Genomic DNA, 12,791 nt, shown 5'->3' on the forward strand with positions numbered 1-12,791 from the left:
TTCTTTCTAGTTGAAAAGAAAGTAGTTCTGGTAGATTCTACTGCAGGAAAAAAAGTAGTTCCTACATAAAGCTGCTCACACAATGATCTGTGGATTATCTTGACTAACCGGGTCATGATTTTTGGAAAGAGAAGCTGGTTTTGTTTTTTTGTGCTTTGAGCACCATAAGCTAGTTCAATTATATTGCAGAGGAGGCAGACATCTTTACGGGCGATATCTCCAAAACTCTGCAATTTGCACCAAAAAAAAATCTAAATGAATAAATAGCACAATGGACCAGGATCAAAATATGTATTTTTGATGTTGGAGTGACTTTATATATTTAGATTCACGTTCCAAACTTAATTTCCAAGTAAAAATTCAAACACACTCTTGAGAATGCCTCTCAGTTTCTATAGTAGGCCTAACTCATAGTGTTCTCATCATCTGCTGCAGTCTTTGTGTCTAACTGAGCCCACTGTGATCTCTTAGATCCTGCCTTTACTAAAACATCAAAGGATTACTCGCTTCTTTTTTGCTTTATATTAATTGTGATTTTTTTATTCATATTTGTCTGGTTCTGAGCCCCCCCCCCCCCCACTCCTCCACCTCTCTGGGCTCATTCTTTAACACATTCTTGCAGTGCTCAGCAGAATGTCCCTATGTCCCGGGGACAATAAAAATAGCACAAAGGGACACAAAGATATGGTGTCTGGGACAATTCTGGGACAGCAGAGATACATATTATAACAAAATTGTCACAACAACTTTCTAAATAGTTACTTATATAAACTGAAAATATATCGAGAAACTAAAGGGTTACTTTTTTTTGCCTGAAGGTGTATGAAAATGTTATAACTTGACGGTCCTGCATCCTGGTAAACATAAATGAGTGCTAATTCATTCAGTCATTTAAGGTCACTCACTCACCTAAGCATATTGTGTTGATGTCCACCCAGGAACCTGTATAGTTAAACATGACTAAATACACACTGTTTTGTTTGGTTGAATCTTTGTCCTGTGTTTAGCTCAGAGAGGGTGTATCCATCACGCCGGCAGCAGTATAGCTGAGGGCCGCTGAGTTTGTATTTTCCCAATCTCAGGACCCATCAGCTATCATTTGATGATGATTTACCGTTCCTGTGCATTCCAGTTTACCTACACATTCTGTATTCATATGAAGATATGTTTGTAATGGTTAGTATTTTCTCCACGTGTTGCACCCTGTTATAGCAGTATTATTATTCAAGGTTGCTTTGTCATTTGAACATACATTTGTTCTCTTACATTTCATCTACTGTGTGGCGCATGAAAGTGTCAAAACAATAATTGCATTGTTTAAATGTATGTAATTGCATACAACCCTGATTCCAAAAAAGCTGGGATGCTGAGTAAAACGCAAATGAGAACAAAATGCAATGATCTGCAAATCCTTTTGACCCATGTTCAGTTGAATACAAGACAAAGACAAGATATTTAGTGTTCAGAGTGATTGACTTCATTGCGGTTTCTAAATGTGCACTCATTCTGAATTTGATGCCTGCAGTGCGTTTCAAAAAAGACAGGAGGAGCAGAAGACTGTGAAAGTTATGAAATGCTCAGAAAACATCTGTTTGGAGCATTCTACAGGTGAGCAGGTTAATTGGTAACAGATGACAGTATCATCATCATCTACAAGCAGGGACAGGGTGAGGTTCACCAGTCAAAAACTGTGTGGGCAAATAATCCAACAGTTTATGAACACCATTTAAAATCTTCAATATCATCAAAAGATTCAGAGAATCCAGAGAAAACTCTGCACGTAAGGAGGAAGGCTGAAAACCCACATTGAATGTCTGTGACGTTTGACTTGTCAGGCAGCACCGCATTAAAAACCCACATCATTGTATAAAGGATACTACATGGGCTCAGGAACACTTTGGAAAACCATTGTCAGTAAACACAACATCCAGAAACACTGCAGACTTCTCTGGACCCGAGCTCATCTGAGATGGACTGACACAAAGTGGGAAAGTGTGCTGTGGTCTGATGAGTCCACATTTCAGACTGTTTTTGGAAATAATGGATGTTGTGTCCTTTGGGTTAAAGAGGAGAAATGCCATCCAGATTGTTACCAGTGCAAAGTTCTAAAGAAAACATTGGTGATGGTGTGGGGGTGTGATAGTGCCCATAGCATCATGGGTAATTGTCATCCAGATGATGTCTTTTTCTTCTTATTTCAGCGAGACAATGTCAAGATACATTGTGGACGTGTTCCAACAGTGTGTCTTGGTAGTAAAAGAGTTCAGGTACTAGACTGACCTGCCTGCAGTCCTGACCTGTCGACAACAGAGACCCCGGACTGTTGAGCACCTAATGTCATGTGTCAAGCAAGAAAGAGAAAGAATTCACTTTCAAAACTTCAACAATTTTGTCGTCAGTTTCCAAACACTTACTGAGCGTTGTCAAAAGAAAAGGTGATTTATCACAGTGATAAACATGATCCTGTCCCAACTTTTTTGGGGTCATGTTGCAGTTATCAAATTCAGAATGAGTGTATATTTAATCAAGACAATAAAGTTAAGAATTTTGAATATTAAATATCTTGTCTTTTTACTGTATTCAACTGAATCTAGGTCGAAAAGGATTTGCAAATCATTTATTCACGCTTTATTCAACTTTTTTAGACTCAGCATTGTACAATCTATTATACTTGTTCAAAGGAAATGTTTAATGATCAGAAACTTCAGTTTGGGACCATTCTTGTGAAGTCTTGGACAGCTGAAAGCAGGACAGTTGCGGGACAGCTGTGCATTCTTGGCCCCCTCTTGGTCTCTGTCTTGGTTTGGTGTCAGCTGAGTCGTCTCAAACACAAACCTAATACCAACCATCATCATTACATCTTTGCACATCAATCAGTAGCCTCGTCTCAGCTGATTTGGTGTGTTATTGCCATGACGTGACAAATCCATACTTTGCCAAAGCTAAAATTGAGAGAATTAATCACGTTTCTACCTCCATGCACACCTCTGTGTAATTTGTTTAGCCTCCTTCAGTTGTACAGTATCTAATAATAGCTTGTAAATAGAGTTCAGATCAGATTGATGATTACACTTCTCTCCCACTCCCACCTCCACACCCCTTTCCCTCCTGTCTTCTTTATCACTCTCCATCCCTCGTTTACCCTCTGCTCCCTCCATTCATATCTCTCTCCTGCAGCTGTCAGACTTATTTGTCTCCTTTGAGGAGAAGCCTCAGGGCGCAGCCTCCTTAGCCCAGGTCCACAAGGCAGTGCTGCATGATGGGAGGACAGTGGCCGTCAAAGTCCAGCACCCCAAAGTCCAGAGACAGAGCTCCAAGGACATAGTGGTGATGGAGGTGAGTCTGTCTTATGAACTAATTTGGAATAAGTGAAGAAGAAAAAGTACTTTATTATTCCACAAGGTGGAAATTCAGCTTTTTCACTCCATTAAACAGTTTACACACACACATACAAAATACAGACGTGCACACACACAGGACCCATCGACATGCAGCTGAGGGGAGAGATGTTGGAGTGATGGAGCTGCCACATCACTGAGCATGACTCAGGCTCTGCCACACACTTCTGCATTCAGCTGAGGTCTGAACTGAAGCGTTTAGTGCTGTGAGTGAGAGGGACGTCAGACGCTCAAATATTTCCACATTTTAACAGTGCAATTAAAAAGTGTTCCCCTTTATTGATAGCTGAGAGTGATCAGAGCGGACCGGCCCACAACCTGCAGGTCATGCCAACTTCCTCTTGACAAATACCCAATTAAGAGATGAATAAATTTATTCTGTTGAGATATCTTTTAACACCAAAATGTAAATTTTGGGACAAACTGTATTTCAAGGGGTTTTGATTAAACTCTTGGCTATTAAACTTTGTAAGGGGCCAGCTTCTTAGTGATTATTATTATTATTATTATTTTATTAAATGTAGGTGTCCCCTCTGTCAGATTGAAAATCGGATAGGTTTCTTTTTTAAGTGTCTCAGAGTTCTCTTAATGTTAATCAAAATACACATTTTTAAACCATAATTCTTATTTAGCTTTGATTTAGAAGGACTACAGAGTTGACATGTTATGGTTGAGACACATCTGATTGCAATATTACTTCATGAATTTGAGAAAAATAGAAAGTTTACCAGTGCTTGAGCAGTATTCCTGCCTTTTTTAAACCAGGAAGTGAGATGGGGTCCTTAGGGTATAGCTGACCCTTTTTATGCCTGATTAAATCTTTATTTTTTTTTTTTTGGTAAAAATCTCACAGAGTTGATGGTAATCTGTGAGACAACTTTAAACAAATACGATTATAGTAGCACATTTATATACCTGTGTTATCAGTGGGTGTTAGTTTTGAGATTCTGAAGGTTTTTTTTTTAACACATTTTAAAATTGTTTAAAGTAGTTGTAAATTCTTGTTTGGGACAAGGAAAATTTAGAAAGTAAAAAAAACTAAAGCAAACCAAAACATTTCAGAAATTACATATAATACATATATATAAATCTGTGAAGAATACAGTATTTGTAGGAGATGATTAGTCATAATTCTCAAGAACAGGTGATATATTAACAGTATTTTCTGTAGGTTAAGAGATTTGGAGATCCCATTCACATTTTAGATCAATCTAGGATTCCTAAAAATAAGAAACAAACATTAACAATTAACAATTAACAATTAAATGCATTTCATAAGATTATAAAACATTTTATTTTAACATTTTTAACAAATTTCTTCCTGGAGCTGTCAGGAAAAAATAATCATAGCCCACCAGAAAAGGCTGGAAACAAACTGATCCAAAAAATAAAAGCCTACAGAGCCATACAGCACAATGTAATATGTATAATAATATAATATTTCCAGCTCCTCCGGTTTGGTCTATGTGCTAATTTTGCAAAAAAATAAAACAATACAAATAATTGGAAACTTTGCTACTTATAGTTGGGGTACACCATGTCAAAATTTGAGAGGTCTAACACAAACATTCAGTGAGTTATGGCTGCTGAGACAAAAAGTGTCACACTTTCCCCCAGTCTCCCCTACTTTCTACAATTATCCTATATAATTAGAACAGTTTATTGTAATTCTTTGTATTTTAATGTATGCAGGATAATGGAACTTAAGACTGCTTGCAAAGTTTCTCTGATAGAGACAAGTGATAGTTACTAAGCAACCAAGATGCATCTCCAGCTGTGCAATATAATAACACTATAGTCCAACCCCCTTTGTCATTTTTATGTAGTTTTTATATATATGTAAAGCTTTTTAAATGACAGTACTCACAGAGTGCCTCACACAGGTGATAAAAAAAAGACCTTGTAGAATCTCATCAGCTGTCCTTGTCCTAACACGTACTGACATGTGTCAGCCATCGACAGGACATCACTGTGTGAGTGCATGCTTGTTTTCTTGTCCTTGATAGTGAGGCTGGTTCTGGTTTGTCATTCACAGGTGCTGGTGAGAGCGGTCCATTGGCTCTTCCCTGACTTCGCCTTCATGTGGTTGGTGGAGGAGGCCAAGAAGAACATGCCGCTGGAGCTCGACTTCCTCAACGAGGGACACAACGCCGAGAAGGTGGCCAAAATGTTGGCCCACTTCCCCTTCCTGAAGGTAAAACGTCACATTTTCCCTCTTGGCTTACTTTTATAATATAACAGGCCTGTGGAGTTCACAGTGGGATTTATTTTTGATCCATGCGTGCTCACATAAAGTAAACAGCTGGTAATAATCCGAGACCGTCCCTTTCAATTTGAGGCTGTAGCATTTTAAAATTGTCTTCAGTACAGTTAATAGAGGTCAGACTTTCCTCTGTGTGTGTGACAGCTTCCTCTGTGCTGCCTGTCGACTCTTCCTAAATTCTAACAGAGCAGGGTTAGCAGAACACTACAAATCACATTCCTTTTGCTAGACACAGTTGGACTTCACGTCCATTATCATTTAATTTCCTGGTGTCCTTTTTCTTAATATGTCTGTTTGAGAACTTTTATTTGCTCTGGAGAATGTGAATTAGACTTCTTTCACCAGCGGCCTTCTTTTGTTCGACGTTCAAAAACCCAGAGAGCTCAAACTTTTTTTGGTTTTGTATTCTTTTGTCATTTGCTTCTTTTTGTTCAGCGTTTTTTAATTGTATAAGTTGGCATGTGATCCAGACAGAGACATAAAACTCGGCAGAATGAAGGATAATTGTGTGCAAATGCCTTCCAATACATCCAGTAAAACTCCAGTTGGCCGGAGCGGAGTCTAAAATTAACATGATAATTAAAAAGTCAGATTTCCAAAGTTTTGACATGTTCATAACTCCTGCTCTGTAACTTCTTTCACCTTTTAGATTTAATTTTATGACCTTTTATGACCTCACATTGTCTTGTGCCTCTATATTTTTCCATCACTGCGGTATACACTCACCTGCCACTTTATTAGGTACACCTTGCTAGTGGTCATAAAGGGATGGACATGGTTAGCAACGGTACTCAAGACTGTGGCGTTTAAATGATGCTCAACTGGTACTAAGGTGCCCAGGATGTACCAAGAAAATATCCCCCACACTATTAAACCACCAGCAGCAGCCTGAACCATTGATACAAGGCAGGATGGATCCATACTTTCACGTTGTTTACGCCAACGTCTGACCCTACCATCTGAATGTCACAGCAGAAGTCAAGATCATCAGACCAGGCAACATTTTTCCAACCTTCTATTGTCCAGTGTTGGTGATCCTGTGTGAATTGTAGCCTCAGTTTCTTGTTCTTAGCTGACAGGAGTGGCACCTGGTGTGGTCTTCTGCTGCTGTAGCCCATCTGCTTCAAGGTTCGACGTGTTGCGTTCAGAGATGGTCTTCTACATACCTTGGTTCTAACGGGTTATTGTAGCCCTTATATCATCTTGAACTAGTCTGGCCGTTCTCCTCAGACCTCTGGGATCAACAAGACATTTTGTCCCAGACAACTGCCGCTCACTGGATATACTGGGGAGCCACACTTGTTTCCCATGTATTATCATTTTCTGTAGGTTTAAGTTGCTCAGGTCAACGTGAGATGTTTTATTTGAATTGATTTGAAGAGCTCTTTTCCTCTTACAGTGAACCAGACTGATTCACTTTCAAACATTTGGAGTACCCCCACCACACTGCAAAATCAAAAAAGCTGAGAAAACGCAAAATTTCAAGGTGACTTACTTCGATAGATTTTTGAGTTCTGAGCCTAATTCGAACTCATAACTTTAAAAAGAAAAGTCTTATCAATTAATAATGTTAAGAGATAATTTACTGTTTCACTTTAGATAAACTTTAATCTTTGAGTTTAAGAAACCCTGCAAAATTGTATTTCAAAAATTAATGAGAAAACTCAATAAAGTGAATGTGAATGATTAAAAATTTAATATTTTCAGCCACAGCTGTTTAATTTTCAAGCACCCACATAATGACAGATCAGGTTCACTGTGAACAAATATTGAAGTGCAATTTTTTTTTGAACTCAAAGAAATTTATTTCAAGAAGAAAAGTAAATTATCTCAATAAAAGCTTATAGGTCAGCAAAACTGTGATTAGTTTATTTCAAAACTTAAGAGTTTCAGTTTGATTCAAAGCTCCAGTGAAGGCAGTTTGTCTTTTCTTTTCTTTTCTTATTATTTTTTACAGTGCATAGTTTCACAAAAAAGGGCCCCCTAAATAACATTTTGCATAGAGCCCCCAAAATGCTAGATACGTCCCTGGTCTGTGGAGAAAGTTCACGTGGTGGAAACGCAACTTAATAGGTCCACTAGCTGCACAGCTAAGACAGCTCGAATCTCGAGCCAAAGATCGCTACAGCAAAAAGTACAACAAGCAATGGTTACTCTGGTGATATGTTGACCCCTATTTGTTTGTAGTGACCTTCGACAGGTGGCCATATCTGCACATTGCCCTTTAAGATTTCTGCGTGATAACCATTTTCAGTTACAAGCTAACTGAAGTAACTTTTATTCACTGTGTGATGAACACAGTGTTGACAGATTCGCCTCATTTTGAATGAGCATGTTTACTTGCAAGGCCTTAGAAAAATCACTTTAGCTGTCCAATTTACCAGGTGCTGTGATTAATCTGTATAACACAATGCTTTCAAAAAGCTAATTTATTTATTTGTCATTCTACAGCACAGCGTTGCTCAATGAAATGCAAGTAATTTGACTGTGGCGCTTGTGACTGTACAGTCCGTCCTCTTGATGCAGACACAATGAACAATAGTAGGAGGGAAGCCATAAAAGAAGACAAAATACAGAGCTAAAATTGGAATATGGAAGCCTTTGTTTTATACCAAAGGAAAATCTTGAATGCACGATAGATAATGCGGATGCTAACACACACACACGCACACCCCCACACATGCGCACACACACTTACTTATCAGAGAGTTGTGGATAAAAACTAATCAGAGAGGCAGAGAGAGGAGGATTGTTTGAAACCCACTTTAACAGAGGTGAGCTGAGGGGCAGGACTCAGGTTATCTGACAGGCTGCCGCAGACACATCGATTCAAAAGCACCTTCACTACATTTATATTTTATTCAGAAGAATTCACTGCCACCTGTCAATAAGTTATCATAGAGCCAGTGTGCTGTACTTATGTCTGAGTGTTTTTCTTATATTGATACAAAAGTAACCTCACAATAGGTTTGATGTGGTTCATATGTTTCTACACTTTAGGATGGTTTACTCTGATGAGGTTGGTCTTCAACAGCATTTTATTGAATCGATACCCAATATCCAATCTCATATCAAATCAATTTAAAGTCATATACTCAAAGATCCCCTTCAGTGAAAATCACCATGTGGTGTTTTTCATGTGTTACGGGACATATCAGGAGGGAAATGAGCAGTAAACACCATGTCTGAGCATTTCTTGCTTTGAAACTGCAGTGAGCAAAGGCAGTCTCGAAAAAAACGGATTCAGTCAGGCTGAGTATATGACATCATAAACCTAAGGAACCAATCCCGTTAATCAAGGTGATGCCCCGCCCACAAGAGAAACCAATCGTAGCTAGTTTCCGTGATTAGTCAGCAAAACTGAGGAGAAGCCATATGCAGGTACTTGGGGGTAGGGGTGGGTGTTAGAGGGCAGGGGCCATACGCATATTATTATTATTTTGAAAAGAAAAATGTCAGACACAATGCATTCTTTCTTGCAAAGCATTTTATATTGTTTAAAACATGACTGGAGGTGGAGTTACAGCAATACAGCAGTCCAAATTGTGGGCTGGAGCTATAGACTGTATTAAACAGGCTGTAATCCTGTTTAATATACAATCTATGGTTGAAGCAAGTTCTCCCCCCTCCTCTCCAGACACAGCAGAGACAGGCAGGCTGCAGGAGCGCTGCAGGAGCGCTGCAAGGGTGCAGGATGCGCACAATCTCGTAAATCAAAATAACAAGCGACATCCGCTGTAAGTTGATCAGCTGCTTATAACTGTCAGTTTTCTGTCAACATAAAGTTCAGCCTGTTTTCTTGAAAACAGAAGCCCACTGCTCTGAAATAACACACGCTGGATGATAAGATAAGTGGCTGCCTGTCTCACTGCCTGCCAGTTTTTTTTACAAGTTTATTAATTGATGTTTCCTTACAACTTAAAACAGGTTCTTCTTCATTCAGTGAAAATTAAGCATCAATTTGAACTCTGAGTAATGTGAAACAGACACAAAAAACAGTTATTATGGTCTGGACAGGAAATTTAAAAGGAGGACACCATAGCTGCAGCGTTCATGTCAAGTAAAGCCAGGATTTCAACTTAACATCTTTCCTTGATCTCTGACAACACATCATGGTAATATTCTGATTTATTACAGTAAATTTCTTTAATACATTCTAATATTAAAGGACCACTGTGTTGGATTAACATCTTATGGTGAGCTTCCAGATTGCAAATACCTCCCCTCACCCTTCCAAGTGTGTAGGAGAACAACAAAACTCATGAAATACGCAAAAGACCCTCTTGTGAAACATGGCAACCTCCATGGAAGAGGAGTTGCTCCCTCTGTAGATATAAAAGGCTCATTTTAAGGTAACAAAAATTATTCTTATTTTCAGGTGACTTTACACTAAAACATAGTTATGAACATTATATTCTATTTCTGCCAATAGTTCCTCCTAAATCAGGGGTTCTCAAAGTGTGGCCTGTGGGCCAGTGACACTTCTCTGAAATATTTTGCACAGCCCCTGAGCATGACATGAAATGCATAAATTATATTTTAATAATCCGTGGCTCATTTCAGCACTCTCATTGCTTGGGGTCCAGACTTTCAAACTTGCCCACTCCACTGAGTTGACTGACTCTCTTATCTGGCATCGTAATGTGTAACATGTAACAGCGGTTTCTTGAATAAGGCACCATAAGGCTGGATTAAGTCCTTTGTCAAGCTGTGCGCCCACTGCATGCCCCAGAACCATAGAGGAGTAGTAGCAACAATGGCGACCCCTATGGACGCTGCTGTTGGCGCTGTTTTAGGTCAACTAAAGAAGACAAGTGTGTAGTTGAGCTCAGGTTGAAGTATAATAGTTACTGACAGGTTGTCTTATGAAAAGACATAAAAGTCCCTTATTATGTAACGTGTCTATGCAGCAGCAGAGCTAGTGTTAGCAAGTTAGCAGCTATGAGCTAACTTCATGTCAGTCTGTGACAAAAACAAAACAAAATATAAAAGCAATCAATCAACCAATCGCATTTGTTTCTCTGCTGGCAGCTTCCACTGGAGTGTACGACTAAGCAACTTTACATTGGCAGACAATTTACAGTTAAAAACAGCGGAGGACTCGACCGCACATGGTATTGTCAGTTAATGATGTAGCGAGCGTCCTGCGCTCCTGCAGTGTTCCTGCAGCCTGCCTGTGCTTCCCTGAGTCTGGAGAGGAAGGGATGGGGAGGAAACAACTTGCTTCAACCATAGATCACGCATTAAAACAGGATTACAACCTGCTTAATATACAGCATGTGGCTCCAACTTGCTATTTGGAATGCTGCACTCATTTTTGGGCGTGCGGTTGCTGCATATTGCTCCTGTCCTGCTATTAAAACAGAAAGAGAAGATGAAAGCTTTGATAGAGAATTGGTAGACTGTCAGCCCAATTCAATTTGTTGTTTTACCAGCATGCATCCAAAATAGAACCGGCTATCTAAACTCAAACCTGTAATCTAATGCACACCTGTAAGACAGCTGCACAGAACAATGACAAATGACAAATACTTCCACAAACTGTCAGCCAAAAATGTAATAAAAACAAACAACATAATGTCTCGAAAAGAAGATACATTTTGTCGCTTCCTCTCCTCCTCTGTCCCTCTTTGTCTCCTCAGGTTCCTGTTATCCACTGGCACCTGAGCACGAAGCGGATCCTGACCATGGAGTTTGCCGAGGGGGGGCAGGTCAACGACAGGGGCTACATGAAGAAACACGGCATCAATGTCAACGAGGTACTGCCTGCTGCTCCGCCCGCCCTCTGTGTGGAGGTCACACAAGCTAATAGTTTATTGACTGATAATCCTGCTGCTATCACACACACACCCGCACGCACACATACTAACAACTTGTCTACACGGCTCGCTTAGTGAAAACAGCATGTTAGCAGCGGCGGCTTCAGTCCTGCATCTGCACGAGATGCATTCAGGCACAGTGTTGAGTGTAGGTCGTCCAAATTTTGTCAGAGCTTAAAGCACAATCAGTGTAGTTCTATGTGTAAAGCTGAAATGAAATAAACTTGGAAGCGCACAAACATGCTCCAGGTCTCATTTAAATAAGGCAGGTCTGTGAAGGCAGCTGTATTGTTTAAAATAGAAACGTATCTGTTCATCACACACATGTGAGACTGAGAAGTGCGACTGAAAGGCCTCCTGTGCAGATACGCCATAATGGCACAGCTCTGTGCTCGCTAATGTCATCACAAGGTGTAATCTCTACTGTTTCACCCCTTTTCTGTTCTACGCCCCAGTGTTCTCATGGCACACAGCCTTTGAATAATTAAAAGCTTGTGTGTATGTGTCTATTTTGTTTGTGTAAATGAGGAGAGTGTGTGGGAGGGAGAGAAAGACCCACATCAAAATTGAGAGCTGTGTTTCTTTTACTTTTTTGCATAGCTGTGATATACTGTTGTATCAGAACCAGAATCAGAAATACTTTATTGATCCCCAGGGGGAAATTGTTCACATTATAGATGCTCCTATTCAAGAATATAAAAATATAGAGCATAGAACAATTAAAAGAAGATAGAAAACAGGTGTATAAAAACATGTACAGTCTACTACAATATATACCGAGACAATATAGCAGTTGTACAACCAAATATATACAACAGGAGTATGTAAAACATGTGGCTTATTCTCCAAAACAGCAATATATAGATATAGAATGGCAATATATTTATATAGAGTGAAAAATAGAAGAAGAAATAGAGAATAAAAAGTAAAATGATGTACAAAATGTGCACAGAAATAGTTCTGTAACTAGTTCTTTTTTTAATTTGCATTAACATAGGTTGGCATAAACTTCATATAATGAAAAAGTAAGAGATGTGTCGGAGGTCAAGAAACCACAGGTTTGTACAGTGGTTATCCCCTCACTTTAGAAGAACAATAACAAAAAAAAAAAAATTAAATAAAAACTAAACCAAAAAAAAAATGACAGCAAGAAACACACAACTAGCAGAAGAGAGCAGTCAGTAGAAAAAGGTCCAATATGTGGTGTGTGTGGAGAGGGTGGGGACTATTTGCATATTCACAAATCCTTCAATACTAAATGAGGTCAAGCTGTAGAGTTATATGTAAGCCATTTGAACTTACTTTGAAAAA

The 12,791-nt window shown here is 39.2% G+C and overlaps 1 protein-coding gene across 1 annotated transcript in view; it reads left to right on the forward strand.

Annotated features, from left to right (window-relative positions):
* The window catches only part of adck1 (aarF domain containing kinase 1), a 135,341-nt gene that overhangs the window by 73,720 nt on the left and 48,830 nt on the right, over positions 1-12,791 (forward strand). Inside the window, exons 4-6 of the mRNA XM_084742999.1 lie at positions 3,178-3,336; positions 5,434-5,592; positions 11,304-11,420. Coding sequence (XP_084599125.1) covers positions 3,178-3,336; positions 5,434-5,592; positions 11,304-11,420 — 435 coding nt within the window. The remainder of the gene's footprint in view (positions 1-3,177; positions 3,337-5,433; positions 5,593-11,303; positions 11,421-12,791) is intronic.

The sequence above is a fragment of the Lutjanus erythropterus genome, chromosome 18 (assembly GCF_056507025.1).
Source record: "Lutjanus erythropterus isolate fLutEry1 chromosome 18, fLutEry1.hap2, whole genome shotgun sequence".
NCBI classification, from domain to species: domain Eukaryota; kingdom Metazoa; phylum Chordata; class Actinopteri; order Lutjaniformes; family Lutjanidae; genus Lutjanus; species Lutjanus erythropterus.